This window comes from Idiotropiscis lumnitzeri, chromosome 21 (genome assembly GCF_059441095.1).
Source record: "Idiotropiscis lumnitzeri isolate Australia: NSW breed Sydney's pygmy pipehorse chromosome 21, RoL_Ilum_1.0, whole genome shotgun sequence".
Classification (NCBI taxonomy): Eukaryota; Metazoa; Chordata; class Actinopteri; order Syngnathiformes; family Syngnathidae; genus Idiotropiscis; species Idiotropiscis lumnitzeri.
Genome location: NC_142411.1, coordinates 6715374 through 6735423, shown reverse-complemented (window position 1 = coordinate 6735423; position 20050 = coordinate 6715374). Strand labels below are relative to the sequence as shown.

General features: G+C 41.0%; 1 protein-coding gene across 1 annotated transcript; it reads left to right on the top strand.

Annotated features, from left to right (window-relative positions):
- Positions 1-1162: 1162 nt before the first annotated feature.
- kcnk3a (potassium channel, subfamily K, member 3a) lies at positions 1163-18634 on the top strand. The gene is made up of 2 exons (XM_088286641.1): positions 1163-1528; positions 16759-18634. The coding sequence occupies exons 1-2, from the start codon at positions 1246-1248 to the stop codon at positions 17676-17678; spliced, it is 1203 nt and encodes a 400-aa protein (XP_088142767.1). The 5' UTR covers positions 1163-1245; the 3' UTR covers positions 17679-18634.
- Positions 18635-20050: the final 1416 nt, after the last annotated feature.

The window sequence follows — 20050 nt, the reverse complement described above, 5'->3', positions numbered from 1 at the left end:
TGGTTGTTGAAGCCAGAGCTATTTCGGGCTCGGCTCGTGGTGCGGAATTTAAGATGGAGGATAGTGCTTTATTTGTATTTGTATACATTTTATTTTCTATTGACACGTTGGAAAGAGATTTTAATATACACATTAATTCCCAAAGCTCCATCACGTGAACAGCTTCGTACTTTTTGTACTGACGTTATTTACACAATTAATGTTAAAAAAATAAATAAATAGGCATTCATGTGCCATTTCCAGTAATAATTCAACAAATAATTTCCAAACACCTTTACAGTGCTAATACGCTCATGTGAGCAAAGAGAGCCACGTTCAGCCGTTAATTGATCAGGTAAAACAGTCAAGCAAAATGAGAACACTTGCAAGGAGCTGATATAGGCCTCAGCTCACAAGCAAGACTCTCGCACTGAACTTAAGTGCTCCAGCGGCTGTCACCCACAAATCCGACACTAATACTACCGTATGTACAGCGGTTCATTTTTTTATTTTTTTTAAATGCCAGAAATTGAAAATGTGACCACTAAAGACAAGTGCACCTGTACGTTGGCTGCAAAGTAACCAACATAAACTGATGGGGGCAGATGTTGTTAAGTGCACTGCTGCCACCCGGTGGCAGAGTGTCTGATGCTTACTTGCATGTCCATTTTTTGGCAGCAACCCCCCCCCTTAAAAATAAATACATTAAAAAAAAAAAAATAAATAAAATATAATATATATATTTTTTTTTTTTTTTTTTTTTAATTTTTTTTGACCAGGTGAACCAGTGACCAGAACGTGAAAAATTTGTTAGTTATCGTACTTGTAACTTAATGTATACTGCACTCCAATAAAGTATAGATATCTGAAATATGCACTCAGGTGTTTGTGCTTTGTTACTTCCCGCCGCTGGTCTTAAAGGGACGTGATGCTAAATTGGTGAGGGAAAGAATATCAGGGGGGGTACTGAGACTCAGCATTTACACAATAAAAGTGAGTTCACAGCAAGTGCCCACAGTGTTCGAAATGAGGAATACTCTCTTTTCTGGTCACATGTGCCACAGGGAGGTGGGGAATACGTGGAGGCAGGGCCGAGATGCAAGGGGTGGTGGGGTTAGTGCTGAACGGACAGCTCCCGCCTCATAAAGTACAACCCGGAGCTCGCCCCCCCCACCCCAGAAGAGCAGCACAGCCATGAACCAGCCCAGCTCTCCGTCCTCCAGTCCCGCGCTCGCTCCCGGCTCGTCCCCCTGACGCGCAGCAGCCATGAAGAGGCAAAACGTGCGCACCCTCACCCTCATCATCTGCACCTTCACCTACCTGATGGTGGGCGCGGCGATTTTCGACGCGCTCGAGTCGCAGACGGAGACGAGCCAGAGGCGAGAGGTGTCCCTGCGTCGGGCCGAGCTGCTTCACACCTTCAACCTGTCCGCGGTGGACTTTGACAAGCTGGAGAAGGTGGTGCTGCAGCTCAAGCCGCACAAAGCTGGCGTGCAGTGGAAATTCGCCGGCTCCTTTTATTTCGCCATCACTGTGATCACCACCATAGGTAAGGCAAGCGTCCTGTTTTGAGAGGTGGGGGCGACTTGTTGAGTTGCGGACAAAAAAAAATAAATAAAAAAAAGTATAGCTACATATGATATGATGAAACACGTGCGCTGTAAACCGTCGGTGCAAACTCGTGCGATGAATATTTTGCACTACAGGTGTCCACTTGTGTGCAGCACAAAACCAGTTAAGTAGTCGTCTTTATAAGAAGAAATCTAAATATATTAAATGCATGGGCTACAATGTAAAGGAAAAATAAAAGTAAAGCAAAAATAAAAGTATGAAAAAGCACTGCATATTTATAATTAAAGGGCAACGAACAAAATGTAATCAAATTAACACAAATAAACAATCTGATTAAACTTTAAATTTAATTTGACAGCACATGTAAAAAAAAAATAGATCATGCACTAAACAGCCAATGACCCAAAATCACATATATTGATCCCACAATTTCGGAATTATCATAGATCTTAATTCCAGTATTGTATTTTGTACTTTTACTAATATTATCATCAAACCCTCATCTTTTATTTGCATGTTACTGTTTTAATGAGAGCTATTAATTCTGCCAAATAGTGAGATACATATAACATGCTATTCATGTCACAGCAATCTCATCGAGCCTCAAAGCTGTCAAGTCATCCCTGAAATTATGAAAGATCTGAAATAGGATGAACTCCAGCACAGACATCCAAACATGTTGTGTCTAGCCTCGCAAAAAGCAAGTTGAGAGGACATTTTTATAAATGGACATTGTTCCACATCGGAGCTTATTGAGCTTGGAGCATTTGGATGAATTACAGCATTGGGGGTCACCTTAAAGTCAAAAATGTGTTGCAGCTGCGGTGGCTCTTTAAATACGAATGCGCTCACATAACAAATTGTGCCGCTCAGGATTAAAAAAGATGAGATTAGAAGATGCTCCCAAATGCTGTTGCTTCTCGTCGGCTTGTGCTATCCCGGGCTCCAAAACCCCCTGCAGACCCTTTGATTGAGCTTGCTGCCTTAGAAACGATCCTTTCCTTTGGTGACTTCACCTCTATTAGATGTTTTGCATCACATTAGCCTCAAAACTGATTTAAACGCTCGGCGCGTCTCTTCAAAATGAAACCAGAAGCCGTATCATTTGTTGCGGCTTCGTTTCATGAGAACCTTGAAGCAGACAATTTGTGCTTAATCTTTCATCTTCAGCACCGCCTTCCCATTGAGTCGTCTCGTGTTCAGGGATGCAAGGCAGAACTGCTTGTAACCCAATCAGACGCGGGCGGCTAATTGCTTACAAACTTACGGCTCTCCTGTAAACTGTGAACTTACTCAAGATCAAGCCATGACGACTATACGGCCAAGATGGTCATATTCAATCATAAATGAGAACCAATATATAAGAATATTCTCCGTGGAATATTATTTGAAGTTATAATACAGTGGTTTTAGGATTTATACATTAAAGGGGAAGTCAAGCTAAAAATATAATTTTCAAAAATATGTTCTATGTCCCTTCACTAGTCTAATCATGGCATTCTGATTAATATTGCGTTTGTGGAATATGAGTTAAACAACAAAATCCACCTGATTTTAGCCATATCAAGGGGCGGCCATTTTGTCTTTTTTGTCCACTGAAAATGATATCACAGTGGCTCAGGGTTAAGGGAATGACCAATAATGGTTTATGTGTTTTCTGAAGCTCAGCAATGATTGGTCAGTCGCTGTTTTCTGAAGCTGAGCCATAATTGGTTGTTACCTGAGCTCTGAGCAACGGTGATGTCATTTTCAATCAACGAAAGTTACAAAATGGCCACCCACGGACAGTGGATTTTGATGCTTAACTCATATTCTCCAAAATCATCATTAATCAGAACGCCGTGTTTCGACTAGTGGGGGTGCATAGAACATATTCGTCGTAAGAATGTTTTGGGAGAAATTTCTGGGTGTCCATTTACAGTCCATGGAAGAAAATCAGATATATCATGAGAAAGCAAACGCTCTTAAGGTTGCAGGAGATTGGGCGAGCGACACGTGTGGCGGAGCGCATGGTATGGTAAAAACAAAGGCCTTGGCGGGGATCGCTTGCGTGAGGAAACCCGAGGGGCACGTGTCCCATGTGCGACCGCACATGAAGGTCGGGCAGACCGTGTGGAGGACAAATATGAAAAGTGACTTATGGCTCACATCCTCTGGCTGTTATCTGATGTACATTTGGATCCAAACATTGCTTCAGCGACATCATTAATCACAGCGCCGATAAATCGCTGTTGAGGTTTTTGGCGGCATGCTGCGTGTACGTTATGTGGATATCTGTGAGGAAATATAAATATATATTTGAGATTTGGTTCAAATGAGCCTTTAACGGCTGCTTAATGTGATTGGTTGTTTCATACACCACCGAGGGAATGATGTCGCTCTGATCTTTGAAGCCATTAAAGAACCGCTCATTTGTTAGCGCTAATGGTTGCGCTTGGTAAAAATCTATCCAGTCATCCAAAGTATCGATACTTACAATACGATACAATTTTATTTAAATAGCGCATTTTACAACAGCTGGAGCTGTAACAAAGCGCTTTCCATAGGGTGTAATATAAATTAGCGGGAAATTAGAACACAAATTGGAAAAAAAGTTAGCATACTTAGCTAGGTTTCTGCTCTCGAGTATCATTTTTTTTCTGACATTTTATTTTTTGAAAATCGATATCTGTACTTTCTATTGGTTACTTCTTCAAAACTGATTTTTTTTTTTTTTTTTTTTTTTTTTTAAATCAACCTCCATGGATGACGAAGGCCCAGCTGCAAGCCCTCTCTTAGTCGCGTAATTGAATGCTGCGCAACACGAATGATGGATGAATAAAATACGTTAAATTTTTCTCACCTCTCAATTGCCGTGGTTCAAGTGCAAAAAAAACTTTTTCTAGCGATTACATATTTAGAAGACGCAGCTCTGCATTTTTAAATATAATTGCTTACATTAGCATCATCGTTATCATTCACTTAGCATTGGTGGTTAGCGCAGCGTTTCCACCTAGATCATTTGTGCGGGTGATGGATATCGAAAGCGGCAAAGGCTTGTGAGTGCTAGCTAATGTAGCAAATGTTTTTTCGTCAGTTTATTAAAATGCTGCAAGGTCAAAGGTCAATTAAAAACCTCATTGCATTTGGGCTGAGAAAATTACTCATTCACTACCAGCCGAGTAAAAAAGAAAATTGCGCTTTGACGTCTTTAGCCGTCAATGGCAGTAAACGAGTGAACAGGACCATGTGTGCCGTTATTACACACAATTAAAACAACAGGCAATATTAGAATTAGCGGGAATGCTCGCCTCTCAGCGCTCTCTCAATAGGGCCAGTTTCGATCTAATGACATCTTGATGGGCGGTCACGATGACGCAATATGACGTGCAGCCGCATTAACAAATGGATGTTTGGGAAATAATAGATGTCCTGTCTTTGAAATGACACAATGGACTTTGAGATTGGGATGACACGCAGTTAATGAACAAATGGCCTCAGCGTTTCCGAGTCACAAAAAGGGACTAAATGATTACTAACACTGAGACATGTTAAAATATCCAGCACAATAGTTTTCATTTTGATTTATAGGTGTGCGAGAATGAGTCGAGATGGGTGGTCAGTGGGAAAAGTCTCCGTGGTGTAACTTTGAGAGTGGAAAGTGGAAGTTGAAGAGATTTATTGGATGGAATGGCACTTTGTTTATCTGTTCACTGATTTTCGCTGAAACAGGTAATTGTTTCCACGCAGGTCCGATACGAGCAAATTCAATATACACATCCACAGATCAGCCTTACAGGGCTCGTGACAATGATGAACAAACTCATTTTGAGATAACTCAGATAACTCAAGTAAAGATCAGATTTAAAAGAAAAAAAAAAAAATCAAACACATTTGACCTGTCGCGCTCCGCAATTATCTATAATCTATTTCTGGTACGCCGTGAGAGCACAAAGACTTTAAATAAATATTCCTTTTTATGTTCATATTTCAGAACAAAGCTGCAAATGGATGAGATTCACATTGCATTGTTATGCGTTTGCTCAGATCATGACGCTTATTCATGTGTTCATAAGGGCAGACAATGAGAGAGGTCGGCGGGTTGGTTGCTGCCTCGTCGGAAAATAGATTTGCGGCACCACCTGCGTGGAGTGATGGAGGAAAAATTGTCCTGGCAAATTTTTTTTACAAATTAAATGCCCTATTTGGAGTAGTGTTTTTATTATTCTGATTATTATTATTTTGTATTTATTTGATCATTATAATTAATATAATATATAATTAATATAATATATATTAATTTAATATATAATTCATATAACATATAATTAATATATTATTAATATAATATATATTATACAATTAATATAATTAAATATTTTATATTTATTATTTTATGAGATAAAATAATATTTTTATTTTTTTATTTTTTTATTTTGACACGGTTACATCGCTGTATAAAGCTTGCAAATTTGTTGTCGGTGTTGGTTGTCATCAACGTAAAGCATTTTGATATTTTTCAAGTGGTTTGACAAAAGTATCTTTCATCCCAAACTCATTTTGCACCCAACTTCTATCAACTTTGTTTTTTTCCACCTTCAATGTCTTTACACGGAAAGTATGACGCAATGGAAATTGTTGCGCTCGTGTTGTGAATCATAGGTACTGTATATCAAAGCTCATAATGTTGACGGGAGCGTCTCCCCCCTCGCTTGCCGCTGCACTTCACGTGACTCACGCGAGCGGCCTGCTTTACGCTGCGCAGCCTCAATGGAAAGTTGCCTGACTCGCTAAACAAAACATTTGTATTTATTAGACTGCGCGGTCCAGCCGGGTCGTCGTGATTGGAGTTTAACCAAACCAAATAGAGCACGGTAGTGAGAGCTGAGTGTGTTTAACTTAAAACTCCCTTCTGACCTTATTCCGGTTTATAAATATACACCTCATGACGGACATGAAGAATAAGCTTTAGTCTAACAAACTGAACTCTTATTTTTTTTTTTTTTCATGTGAAAGGAGGGGTACCTCGAATCTCATGCCCTGGAATATGACTTGTGCGCCTCCAGGCAACCGAGAGATTTTAGCTTTAACTCATTCGCTACCATTGACGGATATAGACGTACTTTCATTTTACCTGTGCTGGCAGTGAATGAGTTAATGACCTAATCCTGACAGTGGACATTTGAAATTTATTACAAAAGGTGTGTCATCAAGCCCCAATACGATTTTGACATTTTCAGAATTATTATTATTTTTCTGATTATTATTGTTAGTCGTAGTAATTTTAGTATGGTATTAGTATAGTAATAACACGGTTTTTCCCCTTTCAACATAATTCTGTTATCTTTCCCAAATCACTCCCAAAAAGAAGCTCATCACTCCAGGGATGTGACATGAAGCTATGTGCGTAGAAGCCTCCCTCTGCGTTCACACGACTGTCCGTCTCTACTCTCGTGGCCCGAAAAAGGAAAGGTATTGGGAACGTGAGTTGTGTGTCGACACTTTGGTTACGATTCCCAGAACAATGATTGGATTAAAGCTGCCGTACGGGAACGTTTACAAGAAAAGATCAGGGTTCATAGAAACATTTTGGTCACGCTCACACTGGAATAAGTTGAGGGGGAATATATTATACATTACCCAGTCATAAAATTGGAAATGATATGAGACGGGAAGTGAGAAAGAATCGGCGTTAAAGAGCTTTAAAAGCACAGGATGTAAATGTGGATGCTCTTGCGAAACAATAACAAAATACATTTGCTCGTAGAGTGGAATTGCGTGAATTATTAGCGCCATAAAACAAACACAGCTGTCGATGAATTTAGAAAAAGGAGCTTTTTAAGCAGCCTTGTGTTTGTTTTTGTGTACATTCAAACCAAAAGTCACCATTCACTCGACAAACACATTTTCCCAATGCTGGTAAAAACAATCATGCTTCATATTGATATTTTTTTTTTTTATAGAATTTTAGTCGCATTCCAAATGTTACTGTTTCTCATAACACGGCCAAAATGTCCCCCGGGCTGGACTTGGCATAAAGCATTTTTTTTTTATCGGAGTTAACCTGCCATCTGCATTCAGATGTTTTCACCAATAGAATTTCATTAAACCAAAGCTGCAATTCTCAACGTCAATATGTATTCCCAGCATGCCCCTCACGATATAAAACAGTCCTTGCACTTGTTGCACACACACAATTACATCCGGCAAGTATTGATTGGTGCAGAAATGTGTCCAGGTTGAGAGGCAATCAGTGGCATTTTGAAACACCTGCAGACGTTTGGCGAAGAGCTGGCTGACTCCAAAATAGAGAGCATTCCAATAATCCATCCAGGATTGTTGTTTTCTTTTCCACCAACGCTTTTATACACCAATATAACTGCATACAAATAAATATTAAACACAAAAGCGTCCTCTAAAATAAAAATTGCATTTCCGAGCACATTACTGTCGCCTGAACAATTGAAGGCTTAGAACACAAATAAAACGCGTGACATAAAAAGCAACTACACAGTCGCACAACCACCGTCGAGAATTCCTCCCTGGGGAGGGCACAGTATCATGAAATGCTCACACACACACACACACACACACACACACACGTTTCTTGCAGGGTAGTGGCTTGGCTGGGTGGGGGTTTTCATATCAGCTGACTGCGTTTTGATACGTCGCCCGAAGCACTTAGTCTCCAAAGCCTTTCAATGATCGCTGAGCTACGGTAAAAGGAGCTTATCCCCTCCCAACAATTGTACGCAAATATTTCCACACCAAACCTTGGAGGCGCCACAGTAGGTGAAAAAGAGGGCATGTGCTATTCTTTGAATGAGAGTTATTTATTTATTTATTTTTCGTGTCTAATGTCAAGACCACGCAGAGTCATACCTTCCATCAAAAGTCTTGATGAGGGCTTCCAAGATTTCCGATTATTTTGTCAATTATTTTGTGCGTCGTTCGCAGGATGGAGCAAAAACTGCACAGCAGGTTTTCAAGTGCAGATGTGACACGTGCAGTGAAACAATCTTTTGGCGAATGTATTGTTTGCAAAGGGAGGGTTAGGCAATGTACTTTTAAAATTTTAAAAATATTTTTTTTTTTTGACAGTGTTATCGAGTTCGGCAGTAGTAATAGCCTCGTTAAAAAAAAAATATAAAAAAATGCATAGATGCACGCATTCGACTATTGAAGTACCGCAGGATGTCTGATCTTTTCCTGGACATGTTCCGAACGAGTGAGTCATTAAATTCTCCTAACCAGGATAAAATGACATTTTTGTCAAATTTGCAGGCCTGCGTGAATAAATGTGAGTTTCCGAACAGGATAATAATTGGAAAAGACGTCATCGCGTCTACTCCAAGTTGTTCACAGCACCGTAGTGATTTGGTCTGACAGCAGCGAGCGACTGCGGGCTCGTCTTCTTCCAATCGGTCTCCGAGGGGAATTTGTTTTTCCAATTTGTCTTCGGCATCTGCCTGATATCTCAACAAGCCAAAATGAATGAAGTGGACTGCCACACGCAGGGGGGGCCTAATGATAATAATGATAACAGTCACAGGTGAGTTGTGTTTACCCTCGAGGGCCGCCATCGTAGTGCAAGTTTATGAGTACACATTAAATAGGTGTGAAAAGAGAAATGCAAACACAAATGGTGACAGAGTGTGCATGGCAATTACCACAAGTGAGTTTTACGAGAATTGCTCAAAAATCTATTTCAAATGTAAATGTATTCTAAAGTGTGGAAAGACTCCAGGGCTGAAAAGTAAAGATAAACTGACACGTTCTCTATTGGCCAAACATTCCGCTTGTGCCTCAGTTAATTACCTTTGCTCAAAGTACAATAATGCAATTGGAGGATTGTTTCGGTATGAGTAACCTTTTTTTTTTTTTTTTTAATTTGCAGAATTACACAGGAAGTAAATAAATCTAGAGAAATTTGGAGACAGGTGACAGATGGGGTAAGGGACAAGCGTGGACATTTTGGAGCAGATTGAGGATTTTAATTTTACTTCAGTGACTCGGCATCCAATAGATGCGGCTGAGGTGGAAAAAAAAAAGTTTGAGACTTACTAGAACGCATTGTAAATCCAATATATCATCTTCTGCAGGTGTGGGTAAACTACGGCTCGGGGGCCACAGGCGCCCCGTTAAACGTTCTAATCCGGCCTGCCGAATTTAAAAATATACATTTTGTTGTTATGCTTTTGTTCACTTTCATTTCAAATTAAATGTATTTTTTTTCTCCGATGAGGTGAGGTTACCAAAACGCACCATCCATCTGCTCCTGGTCCGGCCCCGCTGTCAAATTTTAGAACCCATTGAGGCCCGCCAATCAAAACGTTTGCCCTCACCTGATCCACTGTATATTAAATCTTGCCACAGATGGATATTCAGCTCCTGTGCGACCCGCCAGGTAAGGTGAAGCTGCAGCTTGAGTGGAGGTGGAGCAGCTCCTCTCCCAGTCTGCCAGCACTCGCCATCTGGTTCGCCCAAGGCAGTTGTCGTCCCACAAAAAGGTGTCAAAACGACCTGACACACACTGGTACAACTAAATGCATACATTTGTACTGATGTGACTTTTCCCCCCTAAAATTAAAAATTTAATGGTGGCAGTCTATAATGGAACGCGGTAATTTGCCCCGAAAAGATTATCGTCTGTCGTCTTCATAAATCTGTTTATTTAGGCAGCAAGCGCTTTTGTGACTTCTCAGATTCAATGCATTCAATTCGACTCATTCACTCACTACTCGCTTTGATGTTTATCAGCGGGCCTCTCGGTGTCCCTTTTATATCCAACCTTTCTCCATATTGCATTAACGCTTTCACTAGGTAAACCGATCGGTGCGCTGTGTGCCCGGTTACATTGCCAGCTCGTGTCACTTTAGGACAGCATCTGCTGCCTAAAAGCCGCTGGACCAGTTTTATGCCCAACTGTTGGCACATATTGGCGGAATCAGGTGTCAGGGGCAGGTGAGAGCCTGGCAAAAACAGAACGGCGCACAGAGCGCAAGGGTGAACGGAGGTGGGAAATGTCTAAATGAATGCAAAGTGAGAAAATGCTGGAGAAATGAGACGGCAAAGAGGCAGCTATTTTTGTACACGACATTTCCATAAAAACAAAAGGCGCAAAATAACAAAAGTATTAAATTACACTGGGCTTGCCTCAAAGGTTTTGGTTCTTTGTTTATAATTAAGATGGCTTTTTAGGCCAAGTGTTAATGCTGGATGTATTATCCAGTACATATTTTCATGTTAGAAGCTCTATTGCCTCATAGTAAAAATAAATAAATAAATAAAAACAATATTGAGGGGAAAAAAAAAACAATGCCAGGCACTTGCACTTTTTAAAAATACTGTTGTAATTGTGATGTGGACTTATTCTTTAAAGCTAGCAATAAATGATGATTATTATTATTTATTTTTTTATTAATAATAATAATAATTATTATTATTATTAAAATAATAATAATATTAATATTATTATTAATAATTTTATTATTAAAAATAATAATATAATTAATATTATTAATATCATTATTATTCATAGTAATAATAATAATAATAATAATAATAATAATAATAATAATAATAGTAATAATAATAATAATAATACACATTTTCTCCCTAATATTTTTCTAAGAATAATTTTCTGAGAATGTTGAAAACTTAATGACGCAACAAAACTGTCAAAGAAAGCGACCACTGTCAGGTCTTCAGTGCAATCTTCAACCCTAATCGGCTGGGTCAAAATAACCCAACATTGGGTAAAAGTAACCCAATCTGCTTTTTATAGCTACAGCTACCCACAGACGGTTAGGGAAAACACGCACGCACGCACAAAAAAAAAAAAAAATGTATGTACACTACTACAGTAGTTATCGGTGTTGTCGTCCAGTCTTGAGGTCTTGTTTTTTTTTTCCCTCAAGAATGATCACATGGGCCACAAGGAACGGTCTCGTGAGTCTGTATATTTCCATTGCACGTACTGTATGCGTTGGCAGAGTTACAAAAGAAACGATTTGAAATTCCAGTATCTCATTATACTCCACAACATGCTCTCTTTTCTCTTCACTTTTTCCTCTCTGCTCTGCCCACACGGGCGCACTTTGAAAGCCCAAATGGAGCACTTGAAACAGATCCGCCAGTACTTTAAGATGACCTCTTAAAAGCCCGTGACTCAAATATTTGCTTTTGCCTAAATGGGCTTTTTAAGTTACTTGTTTGTTTTGTTATTGCGACACTAAATCAACACTATTGGGACTATAAACATGAAATATATGATCAAGTTAGCGTCACATCGGGTACAATTCTGAACATCACAAGCTGAAACGATACAAGAGGTGTGCCGGCTGGTCCGCCAAAGTCTGGAATCGCCATGGCGATGACAAAAGATCATTCAGGATTTTTTTCCGTGTTTCCTAAACCTCTCCCATACATCCTTTCATGTTTCCCGTTCTCAGTGACCCTTCACTAGCCGCCGTGTCCGCCCCCGCGTCCGATGTTGATGCGAACCGCCTTTCAGTCCAGCTGTGTTGTGACTTTTAAAACAAGTTTGCATCCAGCGTGTATCAGTTCCATAAATCACGTGATTTATTTAATTATTCAGCCCCGCGTAGCGATCTCACACTCCACTTGGAATAGCTCGCTTACTGAGCTCATGGAAAACTTCACCACTGCCAAGTTTTCTTTTCATATCCCCTAAAAAGGAACCTGAGGAGTACGCGCAGAATTGGACCTTGTTTTATTTTTACATTGAGAGCGGAATAGAAGCTTAAATGGTCGGACGCACAAAGACGAATCGATGAATATTTGTGGGAATGTTTTAGTAGGATCAGGTTCAAACTACCGATGCATGGCAATCGAGTTCAAGTCAAATATTTCGGTGCCGTTAACACATTAAAAATAAATTAGACCGCTGGTATTCATGTTGTGATATTCCTCGAATTCACTCCGTTTGCTCACATGCTCTTTTCGCAGAAGGCCTCAGGTCAAAAGTCACAAGCGTAATGGAGTGAGATTCAGGGGACCAAAGCTGTGTTTAAGAGCCTCAGTAAACATACGACGGGGTCGTGTGGCGTTGGGGGTGTCTGTGATTAAGAGAGCGAAAAATGTGGGAAAATCTGCTATCGTAGTCGTCATTTGCACTGGTGTCGTTTTGTGGTCAGAGTTACAATCCGAAGGGTCAGGTGCTGATGTATTTGGTCTGCTCCAGCTGGAGATGAAAGCAAACCATGGAAAAAAAAAAAAAAAAAAAGTGAGCAAGCCCCAGCGCAAAGACAGCCTGTTCCAAAGTGATATGAACACACTCCGTGTTTATTTGCAGTCGCGCGGAACATTCCATGATATGCGTGGCCTTTCAAAGGGCGCTGTAAACGTAGATAAGAGTGACGTCACGCTAGTCAGACCACCTGTACGTTCAAGATGCAGCCCTGCAATTGACTGCATGTCGCCGATAACGTGAGCCTTCTTTTGTGGTTTGATTGTGGATGAACAGAAACTACTGCTTTGCATGCAGTGAATAAAATTAACTCAATATGATGGACTCGTTCTCAGGTGTACTCACATTCAGGGACGATTTACAAGCGTCGCCTTCTATTCATTATTTGTATTTTGTAGACTCTCGCTAGTGACAAGACATCCTATTTTTTCAAAGAATTATCTATATTAAGACAATGGTGATTTGCGACACGAGTTTAATGTGTTCTGTTACCACACTCATACACCAAATAATCTTTCACCATTAAAATAAATGGAACTGCCATTAATCCGTTCCAGTGTCCTCCAAAAGAAGCAAAAAAAAATCTTTCAAAGTGGTTTTAATCAAGGAAAATGCCACTTTAAATGATCATACTTTATAAAGATATACAGTAAAACCTCAGATATAATTAATTTAGAAAAAATCAATTTGTGCATTATGGCGCTGTCTGGTGTGTGTGACTTTGCCACCGGTCGGCAGTATAGTATTCCAGTCCATCTGTCAATAATCTGAACTTCTTATCCTCACAACTATTGTAAATTACTGAGTTTACTGTAATATTAATATTAGTAGTTTCTGTGCAGATGATAAAGAATATATGCATGTGAGTATTATATATTTTTTCCCCTGAGCTTCCCTTTACAAGTAAACACCACATTCAAGTCAATCAGTCACATGAGACGCTCTATCCTTTAATTACGTTGGCGCAATTATACAAAGACAACAATATACTGAGGGCTCCGGTTTCCACCTTTGCCCCCCCCCCCCACCCCCCTCCTCTCAGGTGGAGCCATGCGGCACACACACTTGCGGTTGTATAAAATAACATGGTCGTGCATGCCTGGTCGACTTCCACTTCTGAAAACACGATGAGACGCTACGAAACCAGAGTACCATCACATCTTACTTTGCTTGCCCGCATACTCAAACGGATTGGCGTATAAGCGCGCATATTTAGTGAGTTTTTAGCATCTTGACATGATTCTTGCTAAATAAAACCTTCATTCTCACTGCAAGCACCCCCCCCCCACCCCCTCCAAAACTAACTGCCCTGAATAGATTCTGGACTGTGTTTTGATGTCAAGAACAATCCAGGCCCGAAGTGCTGAATGCAAATATAATTGGATCACACATGTGCTTGAGACCAAGCCAATTCACGACCAGAACAATTCAAGTGATGCCATTCTTTTGATGTCCTTTGAAAGCGACACACTCGGGAGTCGCCTAATTAATGAGTGTGATAAAGACGCGAGATGCAGGTTTGTGGTGTTTTGTCTTCAAGTGACAAACAAGCACTGAAATGACCCGAAAGATTAACCCGGCGCTCGTGATTAAATTATCAATTAAGAACTCTTGAGTGTTAATGTGGCGCAGTGATGAACTGCGCCCATCTGCTAAAATAAAAGAGGATTAAAAACTGAAAGAAATTAGAGGTTGAATTTTTTTTTTGTGTGTTTGTGTGCTCATGAGGATCTCAAATGAAATATATCTTAAGGTTTGAGCTCAAAAGCAGTACGACGACTAATGAGAGGCAGCAGCGAGGAGGGCGAGTGTGGTGACTCTGGCGCACCTGTGCTCCACTGACATTAAGCCTCTCCTGCTTGTTAGTTTTGCATAAATCTTTTAAAGGCTCTTAACCCAAATGTTACGCAATTTCCATTTCGCCATTCACATGATAATTACAGAAATTAGGTTCGGAGACAAGCCGCAGCCTCAGGTTGAGGCTGAGCGATTGATACGCTGTTTTTAGCTAGCACATATCGACAAAGTGCTCTAGAAAATCTTTGTTTTCTGTTAAAACGCTGGGAAATAATTGTCGTCAAAGCCTCATTATTGCCAATAGAATGTAAAGATGTAAAGTTCCTGGGGAATTAAATTAAACCAGATTGGAGTGTTCTATCACGCAGCCGTTTGCTGTCAAGCTAGCTAGCTATCAATGCTAGCTACGACTCCATTTAGTGTATTTGAGTCTCTTGAAAGGTATTATTAGGAAAATAATAATGATTATCATTCGAGATGCACAATTTCCAAAATGCCGCAGGGTCTTTCCTCAATCACAAATGAAACGCTTCACTTTTCAACAGCGCACACTTGGATCCTCCTCGACCGAGCAGCCCCAGTGGCTTTAATCTAGACGACTTGGAGACGTGCCGTCCCATGAGAACTTTCTCACCGCTGGCAGCGGCTAGAGGATGGGGGATGAGAAAAAGAGGATGCGGACCTCTTCAATTTTACACACAGCAGCAGCGCTGCTGGGGCTTGTCGCCTCCGGCTCCTGCGACTGCTGTTGAAGAGCACTCCTGTCAATCAAGTGACGCAGTGCTGTCGATATCTCCTGACAGCTGAGCTGCACCTGAACACACTGTGCCGTTTCCTCGCTCGTAAAAGAAAAGAACATCAGAATTCGGTCAGGTGCCCTTTTTTTTTTTTTATAAAAGAAAATAGATACTGTATTTCCTATTGCATTTATTTTGGATTAGCCAATGGCAGATCACATATACAACCATTTACAAATCACGTGCACACAGACAGTCGACAAGGATGAAAAAGCAGGATTCATAGATTTTAGAAATGACAGCTGATTTATTGTGTTCAACCGGAATTCTAAAGTACGGAAGAGGATTAGGGCCATGAATGAGAAAAAAAAAAAGATTGGAAGGATTCTGACTTTAATCTCAGAATTCTGACTTTAAAGTAAGAATTCTGAGAATAAAGTGAGAATTCTGAGATTAAAGTCAGAATCCTTCCAATCTTTTTTTTTTTCTCATTCATGGCCCTAATCCTCTTCTGTACTAAAGCACCAACAACAATAAATTTAACTTTCTTTCACAATTTAGAATGTCAAAATTAGGGACAAAACCTCACAGTATGAATAAACTGAGGAAGCGCAGGAAACAAACAAACAAAAAAAAAAAGAACTCTTGTTAAAAAGAAAGAACAGTCACGTTTACGACACAGGTGGATTCTGGACACGACAGGATACGAGACGATCTGACAAAAGGGCGGGCGAGACGCACACTATTTATACTCGGTGGGATTGGAACACATTGAGGCAATCACCATAATGAGGTGACACAATGGCAGGAAGTAAAGCTTATGAAACGGGAGGAAACAACCGCTACAAAATAAAAGCAGACACGACATTAAACAGGAAATGACAGAATTCATGGGTTGAAAATGCATCTTTGTTCATTTATCTAACGCGTCGACGTCATGAACCAATCATGCGTGATGTTGGAGTGGATATGGTTATATGGCTTTGTACGCTTGAGAAGCGCGTCACGTAAAGTACAACTAATAACAACTGAAGCAAACGGGCTTGATCGTCAGAATGCATAAAACTGGAGAGGATTGTGTGTCTCTTTCTCGCCTTCTCTACAAAACAACAAGCTAGCGATATCCCCTGTAGTGTCGGTTTCAAAACAAAACAAAAAAACGCAAACGGGCTAATTAGGTGCAAAAGCACTGATTAGGTGAAGCGACTCCGCAGAGAACAATAGTCAATGAATTATTTAAGCTCTCTCTGCCGTACGTGTCACCAATACTTGGCCATTCCCGCCACACTGCTGTGCATTCTCATCTCCAATTTCAGTCTGCTGCTGTGAAAAGAAGTTTTTCAATTGATCAGAAGACGTGTCGAAAGAATACAAAATCAGCTTTCAGGTTTGACGCTCTTCCAGCCTGCTTGTCTTTCGCACCGCCTTGTCGTGGATTTCATGAGTTCCGCCCGAGTAAACCGTCTCTCTTTGTCCCCCCAGGATATGGCCACGCGGCCCCCAGCACTAACGGAGGGAAGGCGTTCTGCATGATCTACGCCCTCCTGGGCATCCCTCTCACCTTGGTCATGTTCCAGAGCGTGGGTGAACGCATCAACACCTTTGTTAGGTTTCTTCTCCATCGCCTGAAGAAGTGCCTTGGCATGAGGCGGACTGAGGTCTCCATGTTCAACATGGTGATGGTGGGTTTGATCTCCTGCATGAGCACCCTGTGCGTGGGGGCGTTGGCTTTCACCCACTTTGAGGGATGGAGCTTCTTTCACGCCTTCTACTACTGCTTCATCACTCTCACCACCATCGGCTTCGGCGACTACGTGGCGCTGCAAAACGACCACGCTCTGCAGACCAAGCTGGACTACGTGGCCTTCAGCTTCATCTACATCTTGACCGGCCTGGCTGTGATCGGAGCCTTCCTCAACTTAGTCGTCCTGCGCTTCATGACCATGAACGCCGAGGATGAAAAGAGGGATGCCGAGCAGCGGGCGCTACTCGCCCATAACGGGCAAGCCGGCAGACGCATGCACCGCGTGACAGACCAAGCCTCCCCTTCCTCCACGGCGTCAGGCTGCGTCGGGGGAAGCGCGATCGGAGGCGGCGGGGGAGGAGCGGCGAGTCGGGGACTGCGGAACGTTTATGCCGAGGTGCTCCACTTCCAGTCCATGTGCTCTTGCCTTTGGTACAAGAGCAGAGAGAAACTGCAATACTCCATCCCGATGATCATCCCACGTGACCTCTCCAACTCGGACAGCTACATGGAGCAAGGAGAGGCCTTCTCCAATCCCCTTCACTCCAACGGCTGCATGTGCAGTCTGCAGCCCCACTCAGGCATCAGCTCGGTGTCCACTGGTCTGCACAGCATCAGCGTGTACAGGAGACTCAATAAACGAAGATGCTCCATCTAGACAGCTGGAGGAAGGCACGATTTTAAGCCCACTTCAAAGTACCATGTGGTAATTGTCGCTCTGGACATCATAGGATGACTTCCAATGTTTGCATCTCTGTTGCTCAATTGAGCAGTGCAGGCACTATGACCGAAGCACAACTTATTTACAATTGCAGTGCATAGCTCCAGTAAAACGGGCAGTCAGTTCTGAGGTTGAGGATTTAAATTCTGGCTCAAGTTATCCACTATGGAGTTTCCATGTTCTGCCCATGCTGAGAATCCAGTTTACTGGCAGATGCCACATTTAGGATTCTAAATTAGTGGTTTCACATTGCAGTTTGCGAGTCCAAATTTGCATTTTGCACCTCATCAACACACACCGAATAGCACAACTGAGAATCACATTTTTCCGATAATTTAACTGCCAAGACGGTCCCAAAAGATTTGTCTGAAGCGTCAGACACAAATTACCGATGCACGGGTAGTCGGAGGTTGAGGCAAGCTCGCTAACAAAGAGCATCGGCTTTGTAGCCACCAAATTCTAAAATTCACCCATTTTTTTTTTTTTTATTAGAACGCAAGTCAAAAAAGTGGCTAATACAAAATGAATAAGTACTAAAATTTTATTTGGTCCTTGACCGATGTCTTGACTCAACTGAGATTTGTTGACCTTTTCATAAATGTTTTTACACAATTCTGAGCATTAAAAAGAAAACAGAGATTAAAAACGTGCCAGTATTCTCAGTGGCAATGATAATGATAATGAACGTTCTGTTTGTCACACACGTTGTGATTTTCTGGAATTATTTGTAATGCATCGAAATGTTTTTAAAAATTAAATAAATAAATAAAGGGACGAAGAGAGCAGGAGGTATCCCATGTAAATACCACCTTTCTTAAGTTAAAATTTAAAGATCTATTTCTTGAGAAGGCAACCTCCCGGGAATCCACCAGTTCGCATGCACGTGAATGCGTGCGTGCGTGCGTGCGTACATACGCGCACGCACGCACGCACGCATGCGTTGATGCGCAATGGCCATAACGGATCCTAACACGAACGAAACTGAAACATAAACCACATAAAAGGCCGGTTGATGTCCGCGTTTGCAAAAAAAAAAAAAACATTTAAAAAAAAAAAACTGCTTACCTTTGTGGGTGACCGCACACTGCGAGGCAGGGACGTCCTTTTGTAGCGTGTCAAGTGCAAAATCGTCACGTGAACAGGTTTAAAACACAACTCCAGATTCCCTTTCTTTGCCAGTGCCATCGTTGCATTGCAGATTAAACAAACAAGGTGTAAATGATAAAAACAAAAATAAAATAAACATATCTCAACGGCTTTGATCGCGAGTGACAAACAACTGCTAACGACTTCCGGTCATGCAGGTGCGGGTCATGCGTGCGTCATCGTAGGTCAAAGGTGACTTACTTTACAAAAAAAATCTATAAATAAACATACAAAAGATAATAATAATTTTTTTTTTTTAAATGATAGCGACTGCGACTGGTAGGGCACACTTGTAATAAAAAAATAAAAACAATTTAAAAAAGTGTATATATTTGAACACCTTAACTGACGCTGAGGGATTTTTTTTTCTTCAATAAAAATACTAAACAGATCTGTGTGTCTTTTCCTTTGTGTCAAGTACAAGCCAAATGTTTCATTCGGCTTCGTCATTTGTTTCTCTGAGATACTTTATGTTAAAGTTAAGAATGATTGTTCATAATCCAACATGGCGGTATGGGACACTAGTGACTGTGTTTCAACCACCGGGCCTCGCCATCCCTGCGCTCAGACCTCACAGTTTTATATAAATGATTTGATTCCATCTTCTTCATCTGATCCGTGTGTTGCCTGTCAATATGTTTTCTTATATCGCAGTTCTTGCATGTAAACTCACGTTGTACATACTAGAAAGTCACATCTAATTCACTGCTGCACCTTAGAAGATTGTTGGAAGTAAGTGCACATTTGTTTCTTGTTGTATAGAAACCACATTGTGTGTGTGTGTGCGTGTTTTTTTTTAACATTCATATACTTTTGTGTTGATGACTGAGATTATTGGCAGTACGCCTCACCAAAAAATGGCCTCCAAGTTTGAACCGTATGCACTTTGCTTCAATAACACACATCAGACTATTTCAGGTCTTCATGTAGTGTCCGTTTCCCTGTCAGCCCTGTGATTTTTTTTTATTGCTATAGCTTGGTTTTGTTTGGTTTTACTGTCCCATTAAATTTATTTGAATTGGTTTTTTTTTCGGACACATATTTTTCTACGTGCAGATACAGATTAACTGCAAAATACAGTTGTAACCGATAGAAGAATTGCAGTCAACCATGTGTGTAGCTCTACATGAACAGAATGGGTTTACTTTATGCCTAATAAAACA

Excerpts from the sequence above, each read along its gene's own strand:
- kcnk3a (XM_088286641.1), top strand. The coding sequence starts at position 1,246 with ATGAAGAGGCAAAACGTGCGCACCCTCACCCTCATCATCTGCACCTTC. Across the intron at positions 1,529-16,758 it reads CACTGTGATCACCACCATAG|GATATGGCCACGCGGCCCCC; the intron begins GTAAGGCAAGCG and ends TTGTCCCCCCAG.